Source organism: Phyllostomus hastatus, unplaced genomic scaffold (genome assembly GCF_019186645.2).
Source record: "Phyllostomus hastatus isolate PE091 unplaced genomic scaffold, TTU_PhHast_1.1 phas_contig_329, whole genome shotgun sequence".
Classification (NCBI taxonomy): domain Eukaryota; kingdom Metazoa; phylum Chordata; class Mammalia; order Chiroptera; family Phyllostomidae; genus Phyllostomus; species Phyllostomus hastatus.
In genome coordinates this window covers 1058844-1086043 of record NW_025333854.1, presented here as the reverse complement: position 1 = coordinate 1086043, position 27200 = coordinate 1058844, and the positions used below count along the sequence as shown (strand labels likewise).

The window sequence follows — 27200 nt, the reverse complement described above, 5'->3', positions numbered from 1 at the left end:
ATGTGGGCCTGGGCACTGTGGCTGCTGCCCCTCCTCTGCAGACCCACCGGGGCAGGTAGGTTGGCCCCCGCGGCTCACGGGTCTGATCTTCTTCGGACGGGAATTGTTCTCTCGAGAGCAGAGGGGTGCCTGGATGGGGGGCACCGGCAACGGGGCAGCGGGGCATCTGCGGGCGCCCCGAGTTTGTGCGGGTGCGGGTTCGGCAGGACGGCCCAGCTGATGACCGCCCCCCCCAAAAGGTCCACTGCTTTAGGGGAAGATCAGGGCTTGTTTCAGTCGTGTCTGTGTGAAGTGGAGTGATCCCGCATAGAACACACAGAGAAACAAAAACACGTCAATTCCCCGTATTTGCATTCATCCCAAGAATATAAAGGAAAATGATGACCCCCCCGCCTCCCCCCCCACCACGCATGTACTGTGGTCCAGCTCAAGACCGTGCCCGCAGAGCTGAGATTCACCCCACCCCCCGGATGGTGAAGAGTTTCTTCCAGGCCCGAGGGGGGTGGGCTGGGGCGCAGGGAGGGTGGCCCAGAGCCTGTTGGGGCTGCTGATGTGGACGCCCCAGGCCGGGGGCGGTCAGCAGCGGAAGTTCTGTCCTCACCGCTGTGGAGGCTGCCAGGCCAAGGTCAAGGTGTTTGCGGGGCCGGCTCCTCCGCCATCTCTCTCCTCCGCTCGCTGGTGACCTCTGTCCGGCTGCTGCTTTAGAGGGTCCTCCCTCCGCGTGTCCCAGCCTCCTCTCCCCGGAAGGCCGCCAGTCGAAGGGGTGGGCGTTTTGACTGACACCCCCGACGGGCCCCGTGTCCACCTCCAGCCACCCGAGGCCCCTGGGGGCTGGGGCTCGGACGCGTGGATTTGTGGGTGCGGTCCAGTGCGCAGTGTGTAGAAATCGGGGGTCGCCACAGGGGCATCCAGGACCCCGAGGTGATGAGAATGCTCCTCAGGCCTCCGCCCTGGCCGGCCCCTCCTCCCCCCGGGGCTCCGCCCAGGGAGCCCCTCCTGGCCAGCTCAGCACCCGCAGTCACCCCGTGACCCCCCTCGGGTCCCAGCCTCGGGCCCTGTGGCTCCCACCACTCGCCGGCTCCCTCAGCCGTCCTGTTCCGTCCCCGTCTCCGTCCCCTCACCGCCCGTGCTCACGCCGTCTCCTGCATAACTGGCTCCCGTGTGCACCTGGCTTCCCTTGTAGAACATTCTTCCCTGGCCTCTGCTCAGACTTGCTCTTCGGTTTCAGGATGCTTTTTAGAGCGCTGACTTTAGAACAGCCGTGGGCCCAGGGAGGAAGGGGAAGGAGGGTGGGCACCGTCTCACTCGGGACAGCTTCCCTCTCGCCTGTGGGGGCCTCTCTGACAGGCAGGGACATGCCCCCCCCCCCCCGTCTTCCTCCGGGAAAAGCTCACGGACGTTTCCCCTTCTTTTTGCACACGGGGGGTGGGGGGGAGCAGCCCTTTCTGGAAGCGCAGGAGTGTGGTGACGGGAGTGTTTGGGGGTGGGGGGGGAGGATGGACGCGTGGGTGGGGTGGATGTAGCCTTCGGTCGTCCCTTTTCAACTGGCGTGGGACCGAGTCGAGACGCGTGGGGAGGCTGGGCGGGCAGCACGGGGGGCGGGGGGGGGTGGGCTGGCTCTTACGCGCCCTCATTCTGTCCGGCCACTGCACCCGAACTCGACACCCAGCCGCCGCTCGGGGACGCTGTGCCTCCGTCTTCCTGGCGCAGGGCCCTGCCTCCTGGGGCAGAGCCGAGACGTGCACGGCCCCGGTTGGCCGTGCAGAGGACACGGGACGTCCTTCTCCTCCGAGACCCAGCCGAGGAGTTTCAGAGGGTCCCCACCTCCGGGAAGCCAGGCAGGGCTGAGGAGGTGAGGGGCAGGTGGCACTTCCGTTCCTCAGTGTCGTCGCGGTTCTTCTTGCTCACCGGGTCTCCCCCTGATTCAGTCTCTGTGGGGTGAGTGACCGCTCTCCGCCCCCCCACCGCTGCCCGAGATGCTGTCTGGGTCCAGGGCGGGTTTGTGTGACTTCCCAGAATCGGCTGGGGCCCCCGAATCTGTCTGTGGGGGTCCTGTGTTGCCCTCGCCCTTCTCTGGACTCTCTGCTGCCCTCTGGCCCCTGGCCGTCCCCCGAGGGACAGCGGCTCTGCCTGGGCGTCGGTTTGTCGTCTGACTCCCGAACTCCCCGCCCTGAAGTCCCGCTGTGCGGGAGCCCCAGCCGGGCCAGCCCAGCCGGCCAGCCCAGCCGTGCTCATGCTCCCCTCCCCGGCCCCGGACCCAGGAGAGCCCTGTGACACTCGCCTGCCCTGCCCGCGACCCGCCCCAGGACTCACCTTGCTGGACGCGGGGGCCTTTCCCCACCTCTTCTCCGGTGGGGGCTGCCTTCCTGGGAACGCTGGGCTTCGCTCTGCTGGCAGCAGTTGTCTCCTCCTCCTCCTCTTAAGAACTCCTGCGTCCTAAGGCCACGGCCTTGCCGGGGCTCAGACAGGTGTGGGTTCGAGCCTCAGAGTGGCACGCTGTCCTCAGTCTGGAACTGCCCCCCGCTCTTACCCGTGTGCCCGTGCGTGTGTGGGCGGTGACCCCACGGACTCGGGGCGGGGGGTGCAGAGAACGGACCTGACCAGACGTGTAATACGGGGGGCGATTCGTGGCCTGGTGACATACGTGCCTCCTCTTTGACGCAGCAGCGAAGGAGACCTGGTCGTCACAGTCGTTAGGGACGGTGACGAGAGCGTTTGATAGGTCAAGGTGTCCCTCCCCCACACGTGCGTGTCACGGGACGACAGCCGACACACACGGCAGCAGAGGCACAAGGAGGGCCGTCGCCGTGAGCGGGTGACCACGCTCACGAGCGGAGGACACGGCAGGTGTTAGTGGCAGATTAGAGGGACGTGAAGACGGAAGCACCTTCTGGTTCAAGGTCACACGCCCCGGGTTTCTGCCTCCGGGCGTGTGCAGGGTGCAGATCCCGGTGCTGAGGGAGCTTCTGCTCCCCCGGGGAGGGGTGGGTGCTCCTGGGTGTGGGGGGGTGGGGGCTGCGAGGAGGGAGGTGGCTGAGACAGGACCCCACGGCCGCAGGCGTCTCAGAGGCGTCCTCTGTGTCACACGCTCGTCCGGGGGGCCTGGTGCTGTTCGAGGCTGGGGTACGGGGAGGCTCGACATTTTCACGCCCTTCCTCCTCCTCCTCGCCCATTGCCCGGTTATCCGGAGTGGCTCCGTCATTCGCTGCTTTGCTCCGCCTGGTGTTTAAATACGATTTTGGGGCTGGGTCCTGTCCTCGGTCCCCACTGGGAGGAGCTGCTGCTGCGCCCGGCCACGCGCCCACAAACCCAGCGTGGGACCGGCCTGTTCTCATCGAGATGCGCGACGCTCCCGAAGTTCACTGGGCGCTGACGTCGCTGTGTTTGTGTGTGTGTGTGTGTGTGTAGCTCTGCCGGCGAAGCCCGAGAACATCTCCTGCGTCTACTACTACAGGAGAAACTTCACGTGCACCTGGAGTCCGGAGAGAGGCGACAACCACACGTGGTACCAGGTGACGAGAAACCGGTAAGTCCCGGAGCCTGCGTGCTGTCGGTGGGGGAGGAGATGTGTTTCCAGTCACAGCTTCCAGGCAACCACCACGGTGTCCAGTGGCCGGCTACCCGCAGCCCTGTGGACTCGCAGGGTCAGAAACGATGGGGGAGGGAGGCGGAGGCACCTGGCTGGGCTGAGGGCAGTCCCGGTCGTGCACACGGTGGACAGATCTGTGTGTTTACTGTACTCAACCGCATTCTTCCTCTTCCCAGAACGTGTGATAAAACTGTCCACGCTCCGTGGACCCAGGTGTAGTGGGAGGGCACCCTGCCCGCCACCAGTTCGCCCTGTGGCCCCTGTCCTCAGACTCCCACCAGGACCGTGGGCTCCAAATTTGCACTGCCTCAAGCCTCCCTTTTTATTCCAATTCTATCGGAGTAAAAAATAACAATTTTTTTTATCATACTTCTGGCTAAAAGCTGGGTGTTTCAGTGAGTGTGCAGAGGGGTGTTTTAACTCCTGAAAGCAGCCCCCGAGACGTGCAGTGTGTGTCACGGCCCAGGGGCCCGTGCTGGGCACTGGGGGCGGGCGGTCCTGCTGCAGGTTCCATTTCAGAAAGAGCATTTCTCGTTCCAGGTTTTCATTCCTTTGTGTTTTTAGATGCAGGACCTCGTGTCTGCTTCTGTTTTGTCTTTCCTTGGGACTGGTGACTGGCGTGGGGGGGTCCGCTTGAGTCTCACAGAAGGAGGGGGGAGAGCACCCCGTGTGCCCTGAGGCCCTGCTGCGTCAGGGGTGGGACTGAGACACGGGTCAGGACGGGGACCACCAGAACTTTCCCGTGAGAGCCAGAGAGTGAGCCCTCTAGGTGTCCAGGGAGGTGGCCCGTCACACTGGCACCAGACGCGTCCGCTGTAGCAGGAGCGCGCTGTCGACTGGGCGTGAGCCGGAGGGCCCGCCTCCACCCACACCTCCTTCACAGACCCTGGCGTTTGAGTTTCACATAAATTTTCACAAAATAGTCTTTTTATTTCTTCCATTTATTTTTAACCATTTAACCATGAGCAACCTGTCCTTGCCTGCGGGCCCTACTAGAATGCGTGCTGGCCCTGCTGTTGAAAATAAGGATGACAAAGACCCACACAAGCCACAAGACCCCCCTGCCCCGCACCCACCCCCCGCCCGCCCACACGTGCTGGGAGACCTCGAGTCTGGGAACTTCGCTGGGTTCACTCGCAGTCTGCTGTTTTACGTACTCCTGCCCTCTCCTTCCACCTGGCTTCCTGCGGGCGGCCGTTACCGTCTCCAGCTGCTGTGTGGAGCCAGGAGCCCCTGGGTGTCCTCAGACCGGTGTCAGCCCCCTCAATGGCTCCGGGCTGTGAGGCTCCCAGGACGCCCACCCCGGCTCCTGCTCTTGTGTGGGGGTCACCAAGGACCTCTCTCTGGGGCAGAAGGGCAGGGCTTCCTTGCAGAGGGTGGGCTCTGAGAATGGGTGGCGGGGTGGCGGCATGAACGGACGTCCTGCTGACGGCAGGAACAGCAGGGATTGACTTTTCCTCGGGGACGAGGGGCAGTTGGGGGCCTTCACGGAGGCAGGGGCTCCACCCTGGACTGAGGAGCCGCGGAGGCGCAGCAGCGGGGAGGGGGGTGTCCTTCTGAGGTCACGGCAGGAGTGATGCGCAAGCCCTCCACGTGGTCACAGCACAGGCAGCCGTGACGTGGGACGAGGTGTCGCATGTGGGTCCTGTGCCTGACTGCCCCTCATCCTTGTGACCGCCCCGGGTGCCTGCCCTGGGTCACAGGCGTGTCACTCTTCTCATTACAGAGATGAGGAGTTGGGGTGCAGACTGCAGACGCAGTGAGAAATGGGCCAAGGTGTGCGTTAATGGGGCAGAGTCAGGACTCCAGCCCAGTCCCCGCCCAGAGCCTGGGCCTGTCCCCTGACCCAGCATGGCCCTGGGGGCGTGTTCCTGCCATCCCAAAACAAGGACAACCCTTGCAGCTCTTTCTACTCCCAGACTCCACCTCTCCCTGAGCCCTCGCCCCACCCCCGGCCCCACCCAGCAAATGTGGCACCTGTGACATGTCCCCTCTCTGTCCTCGGCCACCCCCCTGTCCTGCTCACTCCCCGGGCTGCGACTGCGGCTGGGCCCCGCGGGCCCCGGCAGGGTGTGCGCCTCTGTGCGCCAAGTTACAGCCTCACAGGGTTTACACGACCTGCCTGGTAATTCATTGGATTACTTGCCTATTTAATAAATTTCCTGTCGTGAATTTCAATGAGTCTTCTGAAGACAATATACACCAATGGCACAAAATTCAACCTGAAAAATAGGAAGAATGTAAAATGGCGCCCAGACCCCGTCCCAAAGGCGACAACGTCAGCATTTTGACAGAGGCCTTTGTGGACGCCTCCAAGAGCAGTTCCTCGGAGACGAGACTGCTCTGGGCATGACGTGTGTCCTGCTGTTTCTCACCAACACTAGACGGAGTGCGGGCACCTCTCCATACCCGTGCCTATGAATGACTGAAAACGGCCGCTTTAAGTTCTGTGTCTGTATCTGCCCTAATGGAGTTAACAGAGCCTCTTTGTTTTTTTCCTATTAAAAACAAGTCCCAAGGCTGGAATCTGGGGCCTGTTTGTTATTTGTTACCAATAGGAGATGCACGACGGTGCCGCCTTTGATGGACTCACGGGGGCCCGAGGAGGTCCCCCATGGTCTCCGGCGTTCCAGGCAGGCGGGACGCAGTGGGCTTTGGTCTCCCCCAGAGGCAAGGATTTGGGAGAGAGGGGTCTCGAGGTCTGGTCTGCCCGGCTCCCCAGAGCAGTGCAGACCGAAGTGAACACATGCATGCGGAAACACGTTCCGTGTGGCTCTGTTAGAAGCTGCTGAACTCAACCCGTGTCCAACCATGTTTCCCTTCAAAGCACCCTTGGAAAAGTCATCGACTCCTGTAATTCCACAAGTGAGGGTCCTGCTTCCTGCTCTTTCTTCCATCTGGTCTCGTACCCAGAAACGTACACCATTCGAGTGCAAGCTCAGAACGCGGATGGGACGGCCGAGTCCGATGTCACCGTTTGGGACTTGGGTGAGACATGTAAGTTATTGAGTGGCTTGTGCACTTTTTCCTTAAAAAAAGATGCCCCCCCTTTCAAAGAGATACCTGTGGACTCAAAAGTAGACTCAAAGACCAAGGATATAGTGGGTGCGTTTTAGGCATAAACGAAAAATTTGTCTTCTTATCGGAGCAGGAATGGAGAGAGGGAGGGAGGGAGGGAGGGAGAAAGGGAAGAAGGGAGAGATTGGCCAGATTAAAAACAAAGAACGAGAAAAGACGTTTTTCTGGTCCCTCATGTCTTCCTGCAGTTTGCACCGTAAATTGTACTGAAAGAAGCAGTTTTCCCCTTGAAACGCCATTGCTCATGTAGGAAAGGAAAGGAAAACTCTTCTTTAAAAAATGTCTCACTAGTTCTTATTTTCACTTCTTTCTCAAAACTCATTTTCATCACATAATTTTTAAACAAGAGCTTGGCTGAGATGTAATTCAGACGCTGCGAAGTTCCCGTTCCGCAAGTGACAGCTCGGCCTTCTGCCGCGTTCACCAGGCTGGGCACGCACCTCGCCCCAGAGCATCTCGTTACCCCCCGAAAAGACGTTTCACACCCGGGTCCTGACCTCCCCTCCCCCTGCCCTCGGGCGACCTCGGATCCGCCTTCTGTCCCGGCGCATTCGCCCGTGTCTGACACTCCGTAGACGTGGAAAGCTACGTTGTGGCCGTCGCACTGGGTTCCTTTCCCTTCCCGTCACGTTTCCAAGGGCACCTGCAGCCTCGTCAGAGCCCGTCACTCCCTGTGTAGCCGAGGATCGCCTCGGCTCGGGGAGAGGCCGCACACCGGTCGGCGGGAATCGGGGCCGCTCTGACTGCTGGCCCTTTCGAACGCCGCTGCTATGAGCATCCGTGTACGGATTTCTGTGTGGGCACGTCTCAGTCCTCTGGGACAGGCGCCTAGTGAAACGGCATGGTCACAGGGTAGCTTCCTCTTCTGCGTGCCGAAGATCTGTCAAACGTCCCCCAAGGGGCCGCGCCGTCGTCCTTCTGCACCAGCGACGGTGAAGGCCCCGGCGTCTCCACACCCAGCTCGGGCAACGGGCCATCGTCCTGACGACCGGGGCCGGGCCGGCCGCGAGGCGGCAGCCTCTGTGGTTCTCTCATCTGCACCTCCGATCATTAATGCACGATGCTGGGCATCTCATCATGTGCCACTCAGCCGCTGGTGCACTTTTTTTGGAGAAACGTGTCCCCTACCCCTTTGCCCGCTTTTGGAGTGTCTCGTCTGTGTACCGCTGAGTGTTCGGCGTTCTCTCAGCGGTCTGGGGACAGGTTCCTTATCAGATACATGATTTTCTCCTATTTCCTCCCTTTCTGCCAGCTGTCTTTTTAATTTCTTGATGGTGTCCTTTGAAACAGGAAAAAATTTTGATGAAGTCCAGTTTATTTGTTTTACTGGGTGTGCTTTCTCAGATCTAAAAAAAAAAAATTGCCTAACCAGGAGTCACGAAGATTTACGGCCGCATTTTCTTCTGAGCGTTTTATAGTTTTGGCTCCTGCGTCTGGTTCTTTGTTCCATCCCGAGTGCGTTTTGTACGTGGTGTGCGGTGGGTGTCAGACCTCGCCGTTTTGCTCGGGTCTCCCCGGTTGTCTCGGCGTCCCTCGCAGAAAAGGTGGTTCTTTGCCCCATCAACTGGGCTGGCACCCCTGTCAGAACCCGCCCACTGGGAGGGGGAGGGGTTTCGCGTGGGCTCTCAATGCTGTCCCTCTGACGCGTGTTTCCACTTTGTGCCAGCGTCACACTGTCTCGGCTACTCCAGCTTTATGGTGAGTTTTGAAATTGGGAGAGGGAGTCCTCCATTCTCATCGTTTTTCAAGATGATCTGACTGTTGGGTCCCTTGAATTTCCATCCGAATTTTAGGGTCAGCTTGTCCATTACCGCCGAGAAGTCTGCTGGGATTTTGGTAAGCTGTGGATTGCTCTCAATAATGGAAAATCTTCCAGCCCGTGAACACGAAATGTCTATCCACTTATTTAGGCCTTCTCTAACCCCTTTCAATTACGTTTCATAGTTTCCAGTGTACAAGTGCTGCCCCTCTTCCGTTACATTTGTCCCCAAGTACTCTATTATTCTTGATGCTACCGTAAATGGGATTGATTTCTTAACTTCACTTTCAGATTGCTCAGTAGAGTAAACCAATGCAGTCAAGTTTTGTATGCTGATCTTGAAGCCTGCGGCCGTGTTGGGCCTGTGTACGGGGTCTAACTGTGTGTGTGTGTGTGTGTGTGTGTGTGTGTGTGCGCACGCGCCCATTGCTCAGGGTTCTTCTCCATGCAGGACGGTGTCGTGTAAAAATACAGCTTTACTTTGTCCCTTCCAGTCTGGGGCCTCTTCGTCTCCCTTGCCGGGGTGCCCCGTTCAGAGCCACCAGGCACTGTTGAGCGGAAGTGGAAAGGGCAGGCGTTCTCGTCCCGACCTCAGTGGGGGCGCCCCTGCCCAGTGTGACGTCAGCTGTGGGGTTCTGCAGGTCCCCCCCCCCACCGCCTTCTTGTTCCTCGTTGGTGGAGTGCGGTGCCCGCGTGGTTCTGTCCTTCGTTCTACTCAGGTGGTGTGTTCTCTTGACCGATGTTCCTGAGCTACCCAAACCTGGTGTCCTGGGATGTGTTTCACCTGGCTGTGGTGCGCGCTGGCCAATTTGGATGCTAGCTTTTCGTTGAGGGCTTTTTCTTTTATATTCGAGAGGACCGTTAGTCTGTTGTTTTCTTGTGGAGCCTTCGTCGGGCGTTGGAGTCGGGTGATAGCGGCCTCACACGACGAGCCGGGATGTGCCTCCTGCTCCTCCATCATTTTGGGGAGTTTCTGGAGCACTGGCTTGAGAGGGGGCGGCAGGAACCGGGTGCGTGACGTGCTTGGGGGGGAGGGGACAAGCCAAGGACTTTCCTGCCACTTCGAAGGGGACTTTACCTTCACCGGGTTTCCCTTCAGGGGCCGCAGACCTTTGACGGGTCTCCAGAGCTGCAGCCAGAGGAGCCGGAGCGGTTTCTGTGTTCGGTTTTGAGTCTCGTCTCTTTGGGGGACGCACCCGTGGACTCCCCAGGGCGCCGTTCGGCCGACCTCCCTCCGTGTCCATCGGCGCCTCGTGAGCAGTTCCGAGGGCCGCTTCTACTCAGGGCGACAATTAATGACGTATCTCCCTGTCACGCCGGGCAGGCCGGCCCCAGACCCCAGTCTCAGCCAGGCTTCTGTGTGTCCCGGGGCAGGGTCGGCCGGCCTGCAGCCTCCCGGGCGGGCGGTTTCCCGCGGATCTGTCTCCCGCCTGGTGATTTTCCATTCCTCCCAGGCCTGCCGAGGTCTGTCACTCGGTGCTGGCGGCAGGGGTGCGGGGCGCCGGAACCCGCACACTGTCTGCGGGAGCTGCGATTAGTGCAGCCTCACTAGAAAGCACACGGGCGTGGAAGCAGCCCCAGCCGTGTGCATGCCCGCCCCTCCACTTCCAGCCCAGCGGGACCTCAGGAGGCCAGCGCAGACGCAGACAAAGATGCTGCTCTCGCCCACCGAGCCCCTCACTTCACCAGTGTCTGGCGCTGACTCAGCGCCAGCCGGTCATCCTAGGCTTGGCCATGGACAGCGGCTCCTGCTCTCGGGGGGCTTTACGGCGAGAACTCGGAAACTTCAAACGCTCAGCGACCCAGAAAGGTCGGGTCAGCGCTGTGTATCTGCAAGGAAGGTGCAGCGTTATGAAGCTCTGCAGACAATCAGGTTTTGAAGCGTTCTCAATGCCAGGGGGCATGTGCCGATTGCACAGTGTTCTTAAAAAAAAAAGAGGAAGGCGTTGTTTAGCACAGTATCAATGTTGTTGGAAAAACATGCAAATAGCCACATAGAAAAAAAAGCCTGAAAACACACCAGCGTGAACAGTGCCTGTCTCTGAGTGATGGCATTATGGGTAATTTAAAGTTTTTCTTTGTCCTTTCTGTGTTTAAAATTCTTTTGAGTGCGCATACGTTACTTCTATAACCAGGAACCACGTGAACATATTTTCAAAGGGAGAGATTTGGGGTGAGAATGTGTGTCGTGGTCAGAGGCCAGGAGAGGCCGTTTTCTCTGGGGCACGCCTCCGTGGGGGGGCTGGGGGTGAGGAGAGAGGCAGGACGCGGGGGGCGGGAGCAAACACCCCTTTCCTGGCCCAACAGCCTCTTCTTCCATCCTGCCCTGCACGTCCGCCCAAGCAGGGAACGCCCTCCGTGGACATTTGGGGGTTTTTCGGGGTGGGGCTCGGAGCGGTTCTTCAGCACCACCTCCGAGACGCATCTGGGTCCAGCCCACCACACAACAGGCACCGCCATTCCTTTCCCAGGTTTTTTGTTTCTTGTTTCAGTTTTGGGTGGACGCTTTGGGTGCTTCCTCATCTTACTGCTGATATGAGAACTCTGCCTTCTTTACTTTCAGTAAAAGTCGGACCACCCGTGAATCTCAGCGTGCAGCCAGTGCCGGGCGTCAAGCGGATGCTTTGCGTACAGTGGGTGAGGCCCACGCTGGCCCCCCTCTCGGTGGGTCTCAATTACACGCTCCGATTCAGAGCCAACGAGAGTGACCTCTGGGTAAGCGCCCCGTGACCCGTTTCTGCCAGAGGGCCGGGAGCAGGGGACTGTCCGCAGCTGCTGTCGGCCGGCTCTCCGCTCTCCGCGCTGGAAACAGGAATGGGAGTGAGGGAGCCCCCCTTCCGTGCCGGCGCCCGCTGGCCGCGTAGCCGGGGTGGGGGGGGGACGTCCGACTGTCCCCCCTGACTGGGAGTGCGTGGGCCCGCGCTGGAGGGTGAGAACGCCGCTTTGCCGTCCACCCTGGGACCGGCCCAGCTGCCTCGGCTGCCAGCGACTCCCCAGGGCTAGGTTCTTTCCTTTTTTATTTTTCCAACCTTCTTATGACACCCTGATGTATGATGCACGTTTAGAAAAGTGAACAGAAGATCAATATTGCATTGAACAACCTGTTACTGTCCACTTAGTGGTTGGTATAAGCTCCCCTCACCATTACCTGCTCCCCTGAGAGCTAGCAGCTACCCTGACTTCCGGGGAGTTATCAAGAGTCCTTTGCTCTGTGCTGAGAGGCCAGGCCTGCAGCCCTGAACAGCGCGGTTTGGACATGGTACCAACGGAACCCGTACACTGTGCACTCTGCCCACCCCCCTTTTATTGTTGTTCGAGTACCATCGTCTCTATTTCCCCCCCCACACCCCCCTCCCCCCTCCCCCCTCCCCCCTGGACCCTACCCCGCTCTGGCCTTGTCCATGGGTCCTTTACATGCTCCTTGACGGCCTTCCCCCCGTTATCCCCTTTTCCCCTCCCCTCTGGTCGCTGTCAGTCTGTTCTCTGTTTCAGTGTCTCTGGGTTCTGTTTTCTGCTCATTACTGTGTTCTGTTGATGAGGTTCCCGTTAAAGGCGAGATCATACGATATTTGTCTCTCACCTCCTGGCTTGTTTCACTCAGCACAATGCTCTCCAGCTCCACCCGTGCTGTCACAGAGGGCAGGAGCGCCTTCTTTCTCTCTGCTGTGCAGTGTTCCATTGTGCCAATGCTCCCCAGTCTTTAATCCGCTCGTCTACTGATGGGCACTGAGGCTGTTTTCGGCACTTGCCTATTGTAAATAATGCTTCTGTGAACACTGGAGTGTATGAGGTCTTTTGAATTGAAGTTTTGGAATTCTTAGGGTGTATTCCCAGCAGTGGAATCACTGACTCAGCAGGCAGTTCCATTTTTAATTTTCTGAGGCGATTCCATGCTGTTTTCCCCAGCGGCCGCACCAGTCTGCAGTCCCACCCGCAGTGCACCGGGGTCCCCTTTTCTGCACAGCCTCGCCAACACCTGCTGATTTTTTGTTGATTTATTAGTGATAGCTATTTTGGCAGGTGTGAAGTGGTCTCTCCTTGTGTTTTTTATCTGCATCTCTCTGAAGGCTAGTGACGTGGAGCATTTTTCCATGTCTACGGGCCGTCTGCATGTCCTCCTTGGAGAAGTGTCTATTCAGGTTCTTTGCCCACTTTTAAAAATTATTGTATTGTTGTTCAATTACAGCTGTCTGCCTTTACCCCCGCCACTCCCCCCACCCCAGCCATCCCCACCTCCCTGCCCTGCTTCCACCCCGTGTCCTTCATAGTTGTCCCTGAAGACCCCTCCCCCTTCCTCCCTATAGCCCCTCCCACCCTCTCGCTGGTTACTGCCAGACTGTTCTTAATTTCCATGTCTCTGGTTGTATTTTGCTTGCTCGTTTGTTTTGTTGATTAGGTTCCTGTTAAAGGTGAGATCATATGGTATTTGTCTCTCACCACCTGGCTTGTTTCACTTGGCACAATGCTCTCCAGCTCCATCCACACTGTTGCAAAGGGCAGGAGCTCCTTCCTCCTTTCTGCTGCATAGAATTCCATTGTGTAAATGTACCAGAGTTCTTTGATCCACTCATTCACTGATGGGCACTTGGGTTGCTTCCAGCACTTGGTTATTGTACATTGTGCTGCTGTGAACACTGGGGTGCATGGGTTCTTTTGGGTTGGTGTTTCAGGGCTCTTAGGATGTAGTCCCAGCAGTGGGATCACGGGATTGAAAGGCAGTCCCATCTTCAGTTTTCTGTGAGGAGATTCCATGCTGTTTTCCACAGCGGCTGCACGTCTGCATTCCCACCCACAGTGCGCTCTCCAGCAGGAGCTCCAGGCTGGCTGAGGAGTCTGGTTCAGGCTTCGCACCAGAACCTCTGGTGCGTCTCCGAAGGCGGGGACGCCTGGGGTGAGCCGGACTCGGCACAGAGTGTGGACGGCTGGAAACCAGTCAGAGGAGTTGTTTCGGTTGGAATCCGTTGCTTGTGTCGAGCTGTGGACGTTTTAGGTTGAAGTCTGTTTGGAGGGTCAGTGGACCCTGGACGGAAGGCCAGGGGACGAGGGGCCCTGGGGGCACGTGTGTGGGGGGCCCGGCAGCCCTCTCCCGGCATCCAGGCTGCGGGACAGGCCCTGAGCTGTTCTGGGCCGAGCGTGCTGAGCACACCCAGCAGGCAGCCCCCGCCCGTGACTCGGGGACTGGGAGAGCATAGGAAACACCCGGAAGATTTAAAAAACTAGTATCATCATCTATTTCAGAAAGCAGGAAAAGTGAGAGAGGACTTTACTTGACTTCCTTGCACATGGATTACTGTTGTTTGCACTTTCATTTGCCTGTGGACAGCCCTCTTCCGAGGTCTGTCTGCCTCCAGCCGGGCCCCCGACCGCCAGGCCCTGCGGAGGCCCCTTGACCAGAGCCGACAGCTTGTCCCAGACCCATCGTGGGGTTGTTTCCAGCAGCCCCGCCCTGGCCCCGCAGCGCCCCAGGGGCGGCTGGAAGAGGTGCTCCGGGGACCTGGGGCTCGGCACTGACCCAGCCCGGCAGCTGGTCCTACTTACCGGGAGAGGCCAGGTCCCCCTGGGGGGCGAGGACAGCAGGCCCCCCACTGGAGCTGGGCGCTGAGCTCATCGCCACAGACACCCCCACGTTGCCTGGCGACAGGCCCAGAACCTGGGTGCGGTTCTGTGCTGGTCCCCAGGGGCGGCACCCACGCCGGAACTAGCAGGCCTGCGGCCCTGTGGGCTCCGGGCGGCTCCTGTACACGCTCCCGCGTGGACTGCCTGCCAGCGCCGCCGGGGTTTGCTAACCGGCGGAAATCAGTGTAAACCGCAGTGACAAGCACCCCTGGCGGCGGCAGCACGGCCACCACAGAGGCGAACAGCCAAGCCTTTGTCTCTGTTGGGTCCACAGAGAGGTCACAGGTCAGAGACAGCGGCAGGCTCGGCTTCCTGCGTCCTGTGGAGGATGCGGCGCTCCGGGACGGAGCGTTCGTGCATTTTTCTCCCCCGGGAGCCGGAGCGAGTGTCGGAGGGAATGGAGCATCCGGGCCGTGGCCATCGCTGGCAGCTGCCCGGTCGCCCGAAGCCGGTCCTTGGACAGGGAGGCCAGGGAGAAGGCGGCGGGCGTCTGGGACTGCAGGAGCGGGAGCTCCCATCTGCCCCCGCCCGTGGCAGCACTCAGGCCGCCCACGGTCCCCCTGCTGCTCCTCCGGGTGCTGTGCAGACGTGAGGTTGAGCTCGGTGCCCCCGAGGGCACCCGCTGTCCCCCGGGGCCTCCTCTCTAGGTGCCGGCGTCGCCGCCAGGGTCTGAGCTGAGGCCCAGGTGGCCTCACCTCGCTTCTTCCGGAAGCGCAGGCCGGCTTCTCTGCCTGGCACGCTTAGTGGTGGGAAGTGGCGGGGAGTGGTTTTGGGGTCCCCGGGTGTGCGTGGAGGCTTGTGTATGAACACTATACGTCGAAAAGTCTGAGATGCGATGCCGCTGGTTCCGAAACGGTGAGAGGGGCTTGGGGAGCGAGGAGGGAAAGCGGACAGGCTGCTGCTGGTTTCCCACGCGGCTCCGCGCTCTCTGTGCCTTGCAGACGGAGGTCAGCTTCGAGGAGGTGGACGGGGGCCACGGCTACAACCTCACGGGGCTGCGGGCGTTCACGCGGTACATCGTGGCTCTGCGCTGCGTGGCTTCCGAGTCCAGGTTCTGGAGTGGCTGGAGCCAAGAAGTGACGGGGACGACCGAGGAGGAAGGCAAGTGGGGCCCTCGAAATCGCCTTCTGCCGGCGGCGCTGGGTGGGGGCGGCCCGGCCCCTGCTGTGGGGTTGCCACGGGCGGCGCCTGGGAATCGGGAGCCCGCGGTCCCGGAGCTGGAGGGCCCGCCCCGCCCCGCCCCCAGGTCAGCCAGCGGCCTCTGGCCGTGCCGGCTGTGGCGGCAGCCTCTTCTCCGGGAGTCGGAAGTCCAGACCCCGTTTGTAATGACCTGCAAAGGCCCCTCTTACACCGCCCGCGCAGTGGTGTCCTGCTGAAGACCTCCTGTGATGCACTGCAGCCCCGGAGCCGCTGTCGCGGGAAGAGCGGCCCAGTGGTCGCAGGCTATGGGAGGGGCCGGCTTTCGTGGCCGGCCTTGGCGGGGGCCTCCTTCTAAAACATGGGGGGAAACAGAGCGGCTCGCCAGGCTGCCAGGGGCCCCCGCCGGGCCGTGCCTTTGGACGGACGGCCAGAGTTCAGTTCTCCCTCGGGGCAACCTCTTTGCTCAGCCCTGCTCCGCCCCCTTGCTGTCGCGGCCTCCCGGGTGACCTCCTGCTCCTTCGGCCCAGTGTCTCCTGCGGGCTCTTTGCTCTTCGTGCTCTGGCCAGGGCCTGACGTCACGGTCGCCGCGGTGCCCGGAGTCGCCGCCAGCGTTTCAGCGGGCTCACGGGCTCACCGTCTCAGCCACTCGGCCGAGATGAAGCGGCCGAACAGTGGACGCTGCCGGGCCCCTGGCTGGTTAAATCCAGTCGACACTCACTGGGCACGGTCACCAGGAGGAAGCTTTTGCCTTCGTTTTCCTCCATGATGGTTTAGGGTTCCCGGAGAAATTAATGAGCACGCACCCACCCGCCCCCAAGAAACCCTCACGTCCCCTGTGCTCGCTCGCGCACGACGGGTTCCGTGTTCGCACCCACGTGCCAGTTAGCACGACGCATCGCAACCCTCTCTGAACCGCTCGGAAACTCCCAGGTGGAGCACTGCCTCTTCCCTCTGGGGTGATGGGGATGTCCGCCCACGTGTGAGCACGTCAGTGCCTGCCACGGCCACACGTGACGTGTTCGAATTCACGCCCGGCTTTGTTTCCCGGAAGCGCGTGAGCGTGGGCAGCTGCCCCGCTGCTCCGGGCTCCAGGCTCGGGGCTGACGAGGTCGGGGTTCCCAGCTGCGGGGCTGACGAGTTGGGGATCCCAGCTGCGGGGTCGTGGGGCCATGGGGTCCAGTCGTTCCGCCGGGAGACGCGGACCTCCCTGGTCGGTGCGATGCCGGCCCCGCCGGACCCCGTAGCAAACCCTGGCCGGCTGCCCAGGTCACGGTCACCGCTGCCCAAGGGTGACCGTCCTGCTGAGCCCCCCTCTCGTCCCCACAGCTCCCTTCGGCCTGGACGTGTGGAGGGTCCTCGGCCCGGCCCAGGCAGACGGACGGCGGCTCGTGGACCTGCAGTGGAAGGTGACCGCGCTCGGGGTCCTCTCTTTACTTAGAGCCCTTGGTCTCTTATTCCCGGGAGAACTGGGAGAATTCTCGAACTTTGACCTCCCGAACCTCCCTCCCACGAGGCCCCGTGATGCCCGGTCTCGCCTGGCTCCCCAGCTCGCACAGCCTGCAGGCGCCTTGTGGACGGCCGGGGAGTGCGTGGCCACTGTGGCCCCTCCGTCCTTCCGTCCGAAGCACGGGCGTCTGCGGCGGGTGCCCGGTCAAGTGCAGGAGGCCCCTCGGCCCCTGCTGAGAGCCCCCGCGGGCTGGCCGGCTCTGGGGGCGGGGGGAGGGCGCAGAGCCCACAGCCCCTGGGGTGTCCTCGGGCCACTGCAGAGGCGTGTCCCTGCGTGGGGGGGCGGGCACAGCAGCACGGAACAGGCCGAAGAGTCCTCTCTGGGGTGGGGGGTCCTGGGGGGGAGGGGGGAGGAGAGTCAGGCGGGCAGGGCAGGGGCGAGGGAGGGGGAGCAGGGTGGAACGGAGGGGAAGGGGAGGGGAATCGGAAAGGCGAGGGGCAGCTGGAGAAGGAAGCCAGTCCCGGAGACAGGGAAGGTGGGGCAGCTGAGGGGCACCCGGGGGCAGGGCGGGGAGTGTCCGGGGGGGTGGGGTGCTGTGCCCCCAAGTCTCAGTGAGTGCCGGCGCGCTCTCCCTGGTGTGCCAAGGTCCCGCGAGTTCAACGTGCTTTTGAAAAAGGAGAAATCGCCCAGCTTTGCTAGACGACCTTCAAACCCCCCCACTGCAGGGGCAGTCAGAGCATCCTCTGACCTTGGGCCTTGCTCCTCCCTGCCCCTCCCCTCCCCTCTTCCAGAACTGGGGGCTCCCTCGGCGGCGGAGGGACAGGGTGCCCGGTCAGTGGGGCCAGCCCCCTGGGGGTAGGGGAAGCCAGTCATGCACACCCCACAGGTGACCACAGGTGGTCAGCCAACAGGCAGTGGGGCAGGTGGGCCACCTGCGAGGGAGGTGACGACGGGCCGGGAAGGCAGCCCCGGGCCGGGAGGGCAGCAGACGCAGGGACCCCGAGGCCCCGTCTGGGTGTCATCAGAGCAGGAGGTCGTGCCGCCCCTCGGGAAAACCTCCGGCTGATGGCCCCCGGCATCGGGCTGAGAGGAAGAGCTCGCCTGGGAGCCCCTGGGCCACCTGAGGCTGCGCACTGGGGACTGGGGCCGGGAGGCCCCCGCCTCAGCTGGGGGTGCCGGGCACCTGTGCTGGGGAAGCAAGCCTCCTCCGCAGCGGGGGGCGGGGATAAGAAGTGACTGCCCGGGACCCTCCAACCCTGGGCTCCCAGGCACGGGGTGCCCGGGGCCAGCACAGACGTGGGGCTGGCAGAGCTGCTTGGTGACACTCTCCGCCCTGTGGGCTGGAGGGGAAGAGACAGCCGACAGGTGGGTGGGGGTCCTGCGTGCACGGGCCCAGGCACTGCCCTGGTCTGGCCCCACACCTTAGGCGTCTGTTAGCGCGGAGACCAAGGGCCCTTGCCGCAAATGCCCCTGAGGGTTCGATGTCACGGCACGGGCCGTGTGGTTCGCGCCAGTTCAGCATCGGAGAGTTGGCGTCACCCCGCCCCTCCTCACCCCATCCAGCACCAGCTCAGGGCTTGTCTCTCTCTGTTTTTGGCGACAAACTCGGGCTGCTCTGCGTGCAGAAGGCCCGAGGAACCCCACTCCTGGAGAGGACGCTCGGCTACCTCGTGCGGTACTTTCCGGAAAACGGCGCTCACCTCGCACGGACCAATGACACCACGGACCAGCACCTGGGGCTGCACCTGGGCCGCGAGGCCTACCGGGTGTCCGTGGTTTCCTACAACTCTCTCGGACAGGGTCCCGCGGCCACCCTGCGGGTCCCCGCCGTCGCCGAAAAGCGTGAGTGCCGCACCCACACCCCCCCACCCCCAACGCCTGCCCCTGGAGGCGGCGGTGACGGCGGGGAGAGCCCCTCGCCTCTCGGGGGTCGCTGCTTCTCCTGAGTCCCGAGGAAAACCAAGTGGGGGCTTTTAGGTTCTGTGGGAAGGGCAGAGCCTTCCGGGGACTGACGGCCCGTGAAGCAGCACCTGGGGAGCAAAGCCCCCATGAGAAACCAGCCCCCGTGAGGCGCCAGGCTGCACCACCAGCCCCCGAGATCCCCCGGCAGCTGCGTTTGTTTCGGCCCAAACGGTTCTGAGTGTGGCCGTCATTCGGAAGCTGTGACGTTTCCTCGGGCCCCTCTGGGAAGGGGGTCTGGGACCGGGCCGGTGCGGGGCTGTCTGGCAGGTGCACAGCCCTGGGCCGTTCCAGTGCCCGTCACCTCACCCCCCACCTGCCCCACCCCCGCCCCACCTACTCCGGGCACCGGGCCCAGGCTTCCGGCCGCTGGGGCTTTGCAGGTTTGCTGGGGGCACCATCCCTGCGTCTGCCCCCCGCCCCCGCCAGGACTTCGTGTTCACTTAGACACACACACAAGGCTGCAGGCCCTGACCCCGAAGGCTCTGGTGGGGGCGGGAGAGCAGCAGGGGCGGCGAGGGGGGGCGGGCGTCTGTGATCTCCTGAGCCCCCGCCCCGCCCCGCCTCCCTGCACCTGCAAACAAGACAGACCTCTCGTTCCGACTCCCTTTCACACCCGGGGTCGAAGCCTTCCTGCTAAAGGGGTCCCTGTGGCCTGTTTCCAGGCCTGGGCTCTCCCCCGGGCGGGCAGGATGCCGCTTACGTACTGGTGGACAACTCGGCCCTTTGGTCGGGTGCGTCTGTGTCCTTCTGGGACAGACACAGGTCTCACGGCCCGGGGACAGGCCTCTATCGCCAGGTCGGGCGGGGCCCACTGAGACACGTGACATTGGAAGTCGCCCCCTTGGTGTGATTTTCGGGCCCCCCCCCCTAGCTTCCCAGCCCCACAACGGCTGGTGCCCAGAACCCTCCCGTTAGAGACCCATTCTCTCCCCTCTGGCTTGTGTCCCTCGGGCTTGCAGGGACAGCTGCGGGAGGTGGGGCCCTGGGTCGTCAGCACGGCAGTGGGGGTGTGTCTGGGGAGACAAGGAAGGGTTCAGAGGGCACTTCATCATCGAGGGCGGGGTGGACAACAGAAGGGGAGAAACCCCCCCAGGGGGCCTGCGGTGGTGGAGGTCCTGAACCCCGACCTCCTTCTTCACGCCCTGGGCAGTGCCCGATGCTGACCTGGTGGGCGTGTCGGGAGGGGTGCCGGGCGGCCGCGAAACGCCCTTCTCTCTGCCCCCAGCGGTCCCGTGCATCGAGGCCGTGCAGACCCACCTCGCGGGGGACCAGCTGGTGGTGACGTGGGAGAGCTCCGCCCCGGACGTGGACACGTGGGCGGTGGAGTGGCTCCCAGACCTGGAGTCCGCCGCCCTGCGCTGGGAGCTGGTGTCTGGGGCCCGGAACTGGACGGTCCAGCGAGGTAGCCCCCGGCTCCACGGGCTCCCTCCAAGTAGGGCCCGGCTCCGCTTCCTCCTGTTCCTTAGTCTTGAGCGAGGGCTGCAGAGCTGTGACCGGGGCTGGTGGCACCGGACGGCCCCGGAGCCCACGTTTCTGGGCGTTCCCCCGCGGGGCTGGGCCAGGACGCCGGGCCGAGTCTCCGGCAGGTTTCCGGGGGAAACGCCACCTCAGGACCTGCCGTCCGAGAGCCCTTCCCAGGCGTCTCGACCACGTGATGACACAGAGTGTGCAGCCCAGGGCACCCCTTCCGCTCTGGCTGCCTGTGTCTGAGCCGGGCCCCTTCCCCGGGGGACGGTGACAAGGCACCACCACGCTTCCAGGCCGTCCCCGACCCTCAGAGGACACACGAGTGAGGGGGCTTTACCCTCCCGACCCCGTTGGCCCGAACTTCTCCCCACGCAGCCGCACCTGCATGAAGGCCTGCGCCCCAGGCAGGGCGGCAGGCGGGCGGAGCCAGACCGCACGGCGCCCGTGCAGAGGGCGTGGGGTGCTGTGGGCCGCCCCCGAGTCGCCCAGCACAGCCCACGCCGGGGACGGCCCGGCCTCTCGTGTCTGCCCTCCTGGGTGGCCCTGTCATCTCATGAGGGTGGTGCAGGTTCAGTTTTAGGAATTAAAATACCAGGGCCAGCGTGGACGCCAGAGGCCGTCCAACCCAGCCTCCTTATTTCTGGATGAGGAAGCGGAGCAGGTGCCGTGAGTCCTGGGTCGTAACCCTTGGCCCAGCGTTCTCGCCACACACCACACTCGGCACCCAACGCCCTCCTCTCTCTCTCTCTCTACAGCCAGGTTGCCTTTCTGGTGCTACAACATCTCGGTGCACCCGCTGCTGCGAGACCGAGTGGGCGAGCCGTACTCCACCCAGGTCCACTTCGAGCAGGACGGTGGGTGTGGCCCAGGTGCTGGGCAGCGGGGGCAGGGAGCGCGGGGGCCCCGTGGGCCCCCCATCCGGCACGCAGCCGAGGCTGCGAAGCTGTGCAGCGGTCCCGTGTGCCCGACGCCGCGGCGGCCGGGTGAGCGAGTCGCTGAGCCTCAAAGCGGGGGGGACACCAGACAGCACCGGGTCCGAGCCCCCGGGCTCACAGGTGGGAAACAGGCTCGGAGAGGAGCTGAGGGCAGAGGCGACGTCGAGTGAGGGCCGAGCTAGGGTCCCTGCGGAGTTTACCGTGAGTCGGAGACGCTGCTGACAGACTGTTCTGACTGCCTAGCGACAAGCAAGGGTTTTCCCCGGCGAAGTTCTCAGGCCCCGCGGTTATCTTTGTGGAAGTTAACGCCTTCCAGCTCCGACAGCGGGCGGTGTATCTTGTCACTCGGAGCAGCCCGTGGAGACACGCCCTTCCACTGCTTGGTCGTCGCCGGGGCAGGTGTGAGAGAGAGAGAGCTGGGCGTCAGGGCAGGGCCAGGGGTCCGCAGAAGGCCCCCTTCCCCTCCTTTTCAAGACGGAGGAGCCGGCAGGGCGGCTCCCTCCTCCGGCCCGGCCCCCGACACCGCCTGGGCCTGCGTGCTGGATGGGGCCCTGCGGGGAGGGGACCTGCTGCGCCTCCGCCCTGTTCACGGTCCGTCCCCCGTCCCGTGAAGCCCCGTCCGCAGGTCCCGTGGCCAAGGTGGAGAACATCGGCGTGAAGACCGTCACCGTCACGTGGAAGGAGGTCCCCAAAAGCCAGAGAAACGGCCTCATCAGAAACTACACCATCTTCTACCAAGCCGAGAACGGACAGGGATTCTGTGAGTCCGCTCGTGCCAGGCAGAGAAACCCCACGACCCCGGGCAGAGGTGACAGCGGGCCTGATGGGGCTGCCTGGCTGGCAACCCTCGGCGTCCGGGGGCCTCCCCGAGAAGGGGGCCGAGGGCACCGGCCTCCCCCGGCTTTCGGAGTCGGCCGAGTGGAGGGTCGGCGCCGGAAAGGCCTGCAGCAGCCGGGGTGTCAGCTCGATTCGCCCCGGTCGGGGGGCGGGGACGGGCTCCCTCCCGGGGGCCTCCTGGCCGTTGTTCCACACGGGGCTTCCCTGGGCTGGGGGGGGGGTGCGGATCGACCCGGCGGGTGGCTCTCACCCCAGCGAGGGACCTTCGCCGCGCCTCCTGCTGTCCCCGCCCCGCGACACCTTCTCCTCGGACTCACAGTCTCCGCCGACGTCCCCGTTCCCGGCCCAGGCTCAGACTTCTGTTCTGTTCTGGCCGATTCTTTGCTCCGACCCGACACCTGTAAATGCGCCCCGTCCCCGTTTCACGGTGTGCGGTCGGGGCGCTGAGTGTGTCCGTGCCGCTGCGTGCCCGCCACCCCACCCGTGTCCTTCCCGAGTGGCGCTCGGCCTTCCGTGTCCGGCTTCCTCCGCTTCTCCCGGTTTCCCTCGTGGTGGCGCGAGCCAGCGCCTCGCTCCCTCTCACCGCGAACGGTGTCCATCATGCACCGTTTCTCCGTCGTCCGTCCGCGGACGTTCCGGGTGTCTCGGCCTCTCGGGCGCCTCCCCGGGGGGTCTGGGCGGGAACCTCTGCACACAGACACCTGCCCGAGCCCCTGCATGTGGCTCTGCTGTGGGGTGCACCTGTCTGACGGCTGCCGTCCAGCTCCCTGGACCCCCTCCCCGCCACCCCCGACTTCTGCGCTGAGGCGTGAGGGTCCCGACTTCCCCACGTCCTACCGACCCTCGTGACGTTCTGTTTAAAACACCGTTGTGGGTTCCTAGCGGGAGCCGTGCAAAGGGCTGTCCTGCCGTGGTGTCGACGTGCACCCACCTTCCCAGGAGCCCACGGGGCGGGGCAGGGCGTCCTCGCTTGCTGGCCGTCCGCCCGTCTTCGGGGGTCTTCTCCCTCTCCGTGCCCATTTTCGACCTGGGCCGCCGTTCTGTTTGCCAGCTGCGAGGGATTGTGTGTGTGTGTGTGTGTGTGTGCTCTGCCCCCACCTTCCACACGCCCGGTCGGAATCAGCGTTTCCCGTTCGTTCCGTGGGTGGCTGTTTCCCTCTGACAGCGTCTTTGATGCACAAGAGCTTCCAGCGTCGGCGGAGCCCGGTTTAACCTGTTTCCTCCCATTGCTGTGCTGCGTGTTTGGTGCTGGACCCCGGGAACCCTTGCCCCGGGGTGGGGGGAGGGGGCTCGCAGTGGGGCTGGCTCCTGACGTGCCCACCCCTGACGCCCCCGCCCCCCACAGCGCGCACGGTGGAGCCCGGCACCCTGCGGTACGGCCTGGGGTCGCTGGCGCGAGGGACGCCCTACACTCTGCGGGTCATGGCCAGCACCCGGGCCGGCGGCACCAACGGCACCAGGGTCAACTTCAGGACGCTGTCCGTCAGTGAGTGTTTGCTCCCAGCCCCCGCCGGCCGGCCGGCTGCCTCAGCTCCTCTCGGGGTGGGGGGCGGTGAGGGGCCGTGTCCCCCAGGGTCGAGGGGAGCTGGCGGAGGGAGGGCACCCCGAGTGACCGACCAGAGCATCCGTTCCCGAGCTCCTAGCCTTCCTGGAGGGCGTGCGGGTGCGGAGGGCAGGGGGCGCGGGCGGACCACGGGCCGGACCCGGAGAGACGGGCATCTTGCTGCTTCCTCGGGCGAGGCCCCCCGTCACCTTGAGGAGGGGGTTGGGGTTCGAGCTGCGTTCACTCTCAGCCCCAAGCCAGAGCCCCCCCGCCGAGGCTGTCCCCGGGGCCACAGCCACCCCTTCCATGTGTCCCAGGTCGCTGCATGGCGGGGCCTCGCAGGGGACGTCTGGGTGGGACAAGCACCGCGGGCCCACGGGAAGGGACTCAACCTCAGCGCGTTCGGAGTTTTTCAAAGCAGAAATGCGCAAACCGTGTTCTACTCATCAGCTTTTACCTTAAAAATAGGAAGCAAGAAAAAAAATTTTGTTAAGATTTTATTTATTTTTAGGGAGAGGGGAAGGGAGGGAGAAAGAGGGCGAGAAACATTAATGTGTGGTTGCCTCTCACTCGCCCCTTATTGGGGACCTGGCCCACAACCCAGGCATGTGCTGTGACTGGGAATCGAACCAGCGACCCTTTGGTTCTCAGGCTGGTGCTCAGTCCACTGAGCCACACCAGCCAGGGCTGACCCGTGCGTGCTGGCAGGCCAGCAGGAGCCCCGCCCCGGCCCACCCTGGCCCCCTCTCCCCCGCAGGTGTCCTGGAGGTCTGCCTCATCACCACGCTGGCTGGCGGCGGGCTGCTCATCCTCACCGTCCTGGCGGTGGTCTACGGCTTCAGAAGACCCAAGTGAGCTGTCGGCCAGCAGCGTGTGCCCTGGAGACCCGGGGCTGGAGATGGTGGGGGGTGGGGGTTGCGTCGGGGAGGGGGAGGGCCCCCCAGCACAGAGGAGGTGTCCTCCATTCCCTGGTTCACAGCTGCTGAGCACCCCGCCTGCCCCCCGCCAGGTCACCGGGCGCTGTGGAGTGCCAGCGCCCCCCTAGGCTTTATCTGCTGCGTTGGGCGTCGGAGGCCAGAGCTGGGGAGCAGGCCCTCCCTCTCAGTGTCCAGAGGGGCCCCTGGGGGCAGCAGGGGGACTCCAGGCGGGCAGAGCCTGGCGCAGGGAGCCCGTGGGCCATGGAGTTAGGCGCCGGCGCAGACTGCTTCCCCTGCGGCAGTGTCTGGGGAGGGGGGCTGCCTGGCCCCCGGGCGCCGTCCCGCCTGCCCCAGCCACTCTGGGGAGGGAAGCTTGCCTTCAGGGTGTCGTGCTTCTCGCCCCAGAGCACCGCTCGCTGCCCCGAGGTCAAGGGCTCCCCGCCCGGCCGACCTCTCCTCACAGAACTGCCCCCCCCCCACCGCCCCCACCGCGGGCCGTCTCTGCCCAGCAGCTGCGCTCAATTATGGGCGCACTGATGTCAACCTCGGCCCCGCACGCAGACTGTCACCCGGCCCCCGCACTCATTCTTGGGCACTTGGCACGCCCAGCAGGTCCCTGGCGGGGGGGCGGGGGGGGGGGCGTGCCGCCGCCACTGCTGGGCGGGGCCCCGTCTCGGGAATCTGGGGCACGAATCTCGCAGCGACGGCCCTGGGTGGCCTGGCGTCTGGGGCAGGGAGAGCTCCGCGGGGGGACAGGGCTCTTCCCGCGTCGCCCCCAAGGTCGCCCCATGCCACTCGTTTCCCGGTTTGAGTCGGGGGCTGGGAGCCGCCCCTCCGGGCTCGGCCGAGGGGTCCCTGCAGAAGGCTCCCTGGGGACTCAGGCCCGTCTGGGCACCTCCTCTCTTTCAGCAAGCTGAAGCGGCTGTGTTGGCCGCAGGTCCCCAACCCCGCCCAGAGCAGCCTCGCCACCTGGCGCTGGGACGGCCTGCAGGTGAGCCCGTGCTCCTGGGGGGGGGGGGGCGGCCCTGCAGGGCGCAGCCGGGGGCACGGTTCCCGCGGGCTCGGGCTCAGCCTGAGCAGGGCAGGGCCCGGCCCCACAGAGCGAGGGGAGCGAGAGCAAGACGCTCGTCCCAGGGCCTGGCTGTCTGATCAGGGAGCGAGGGGCCGGCTGTCCGGGGCCACTGGACAAACAGTCACGGCCACTGAGGGGCCGCCTGGAGACCTGGGAGGACCCGCTGTGTGTGGGTCGGGGGAGGGGGGACGGAGGGGGGATGGTGGGGGGGCCCCGAGCTGCCTTCCGGGCGGGGATTACCGTCACCACACTTTGGCAGCGGGGATTCCGGTGCCCGACTCATCAGTGGAACCCTCTTTTTTTTTCCCCCGTAAAACTTAAAACTGAAAACAGTTCTGAAACCTTGAAGGTTGAATTCCTTGCTTAAGTGAAAATAAGCCCAGTCACACGGGACTTTTAAATTGTTACCATTAAAAGGTCGTGTCCGGCATCTCTTGGGGCAGGAATCTTGACTGTCACCCCTCGTTCCAACTCAGAAGTCTCTCTTTGGACGTGGACACTGAAAAACTATTTTTACGTCTATTCGAACTTTGGTTCCTTGGGTTCCATTTCCTCCTCTCTCTTACCAGCCTTGTGTGACCCCGTTCCCCTTCCTGCCCATTAAACGTAACTAAGGGAGCAGGCAGCCCACAGGCAGGGCCGGCCGGCCGGGGCCGACGCCGCTCTGGAACCAGCTGCAGGTCCTGGGGCCGCGCCAGGCGCTGGGCTGGCTCTGGGGGGCACAGGTGGCGGAGAAGACACCGTCCCTGGCACGGGCCGCCTGGGGCTCCTGGGAGGCCGGCAGGTCCCTGGGGCTGTGACTGTGGTTTTCCCAGCTGTGAGCGCCCTGCGACACTCCGGTCCGGGCTGGGCTTTGTGGGCGCAGAGCTGAGGGCTGGGGGGCCTCGAGTCCCCTGGAGGCAGCCGCTGCCTGATGCACTGCGCCCTCCCTCAGACCCGGCCGCTCCTGCCAGCCTTCCCAGAGGGGCGCATGGAGGGGGCGCCTCCCCTCTGGTCTCAGGGGGCCGGTGGGGGGCTGGTCTCAGGCGGGGCCTCGGTGCCCCAAGCCTATGGGCTTTCGGTTCCATTGTGCGTAGCCCCCCATGACCCTCCGGCGCCCCTCTCTCTTCAGACGAAGCTGCCCCAGAAGCTGTTCGACGACTCCGTGACCGCGGAAGGCAGGGCGCTCAAGCCGCGCCCTGCCCCCAGTGACCTCATCGACAAGTTGGTGGTGAACTTCGGGAGTTTTCTGGAAGAGGTTTCCTCGGAGGAATCCGGAAAGGGCCGGGAAAACATTTTGGGAGGGGAGAACAACGAGTACGTGACCTGCCCCGCCAGGCCTCCCTGCCCCCCCGGAAGGAGTCCCGGGGGGCCCCCCACGGCGGCCGAGGCGGCACCCGGGAAGCCCCAGCCCGGGGGGTCCGGGCGGCAGGCGGGCACCGGCCCCGGAGACAGTCAGCCGCTGCCCCCTGCACAGGGCGCCGGGCCGGCCCGCGTGCCCGGGGAGGGGGTGCCCAACCCCTACCTGAAGAACTCCGTGACCACCAGAGAGTTCCTCGTGTCTGAGACGCTTCCGGACCACGGCCGGCGGGAGACCTAGGCGCCCCGGGGCTCGAGGCCTCTGCGTCTCGGCACCCGACCCTGCAGAGGGGACAGCGGCCCGGCCGGGGAAGCTTCCCCAGCCGTCCTGCCCTGCCCTGCCCCCGCCCCCGGCCCCCACCCATCGGCAGCTGCGACGGCCGGCCCCCGGATGGCCAGGCTGGCACCGACACGACCCACCCGCACCTCACCCTGGAGAAGCCGTCTGCGTCCTTGGGTGCAGCTGATTCGCTCTCACAGAGGACGGCGGCCAGCAACTT

General features: G+C 63.8%; 1 protein-coding gene across 1 annotated transcript; it reads left to right on the top strand.

Moving 5' to 3' along the window:
- Positions 1 to 26997, top strand: IL31RA (interleukin 31 receptor A). The gene is made up of 14 exons (XM_045839885.1): positions 1 to 55; positions 3409 to 3526; positions 6417 to 6586; positions 10990 to 11141; positions 14984 to 15143; positions 16509 to 16588; positions 18255 to 18471; positions 19817 to 19993; positions 20814 to 20912; positions 21607 to 21753; positions 23176 to 23316; positions 24131 to 24224; positions 25200 to 25281; positions 26474 to 26997. The coding sequence occupies exons 1-14, from the start codon at positions 1 to 3 to the stop codon at positions 26939 to 26941; spliced, it is 2160 nt and encodes a 719-aa protein (XP_045695841.1). The 3' UTR covers positions 26942 to 26997.
- Positions 26998 to 27200: the final 203 nt, after the last annotated feature.

Excerpts from the sequence above, each read along its gene's own strand:
- IL31RA (XM_045839885.1), top strand. The coding sequence starts at position 1 with ATGTGGGCCTGGGCACTGTGGCTGCTGCCCCTCCTCTGCAGACCCACC. Across the intron at positions 16,589-18,254 it reads TCGTGGACCTGCAGTGGAAG|AAGGCCCGAGGAACCCCACT; the intron begins GTGACCGCGCTC and ends CTCTGCGTGCAG. Across the intron at positions 23,317-24,130 it reads CTTCAGGACGCTGTCCGTCA|GTGTCCTGGAGGTCTGCCTC; the intron begins GTGAGTGTTTGC and ends TCTCCCCCGCAG.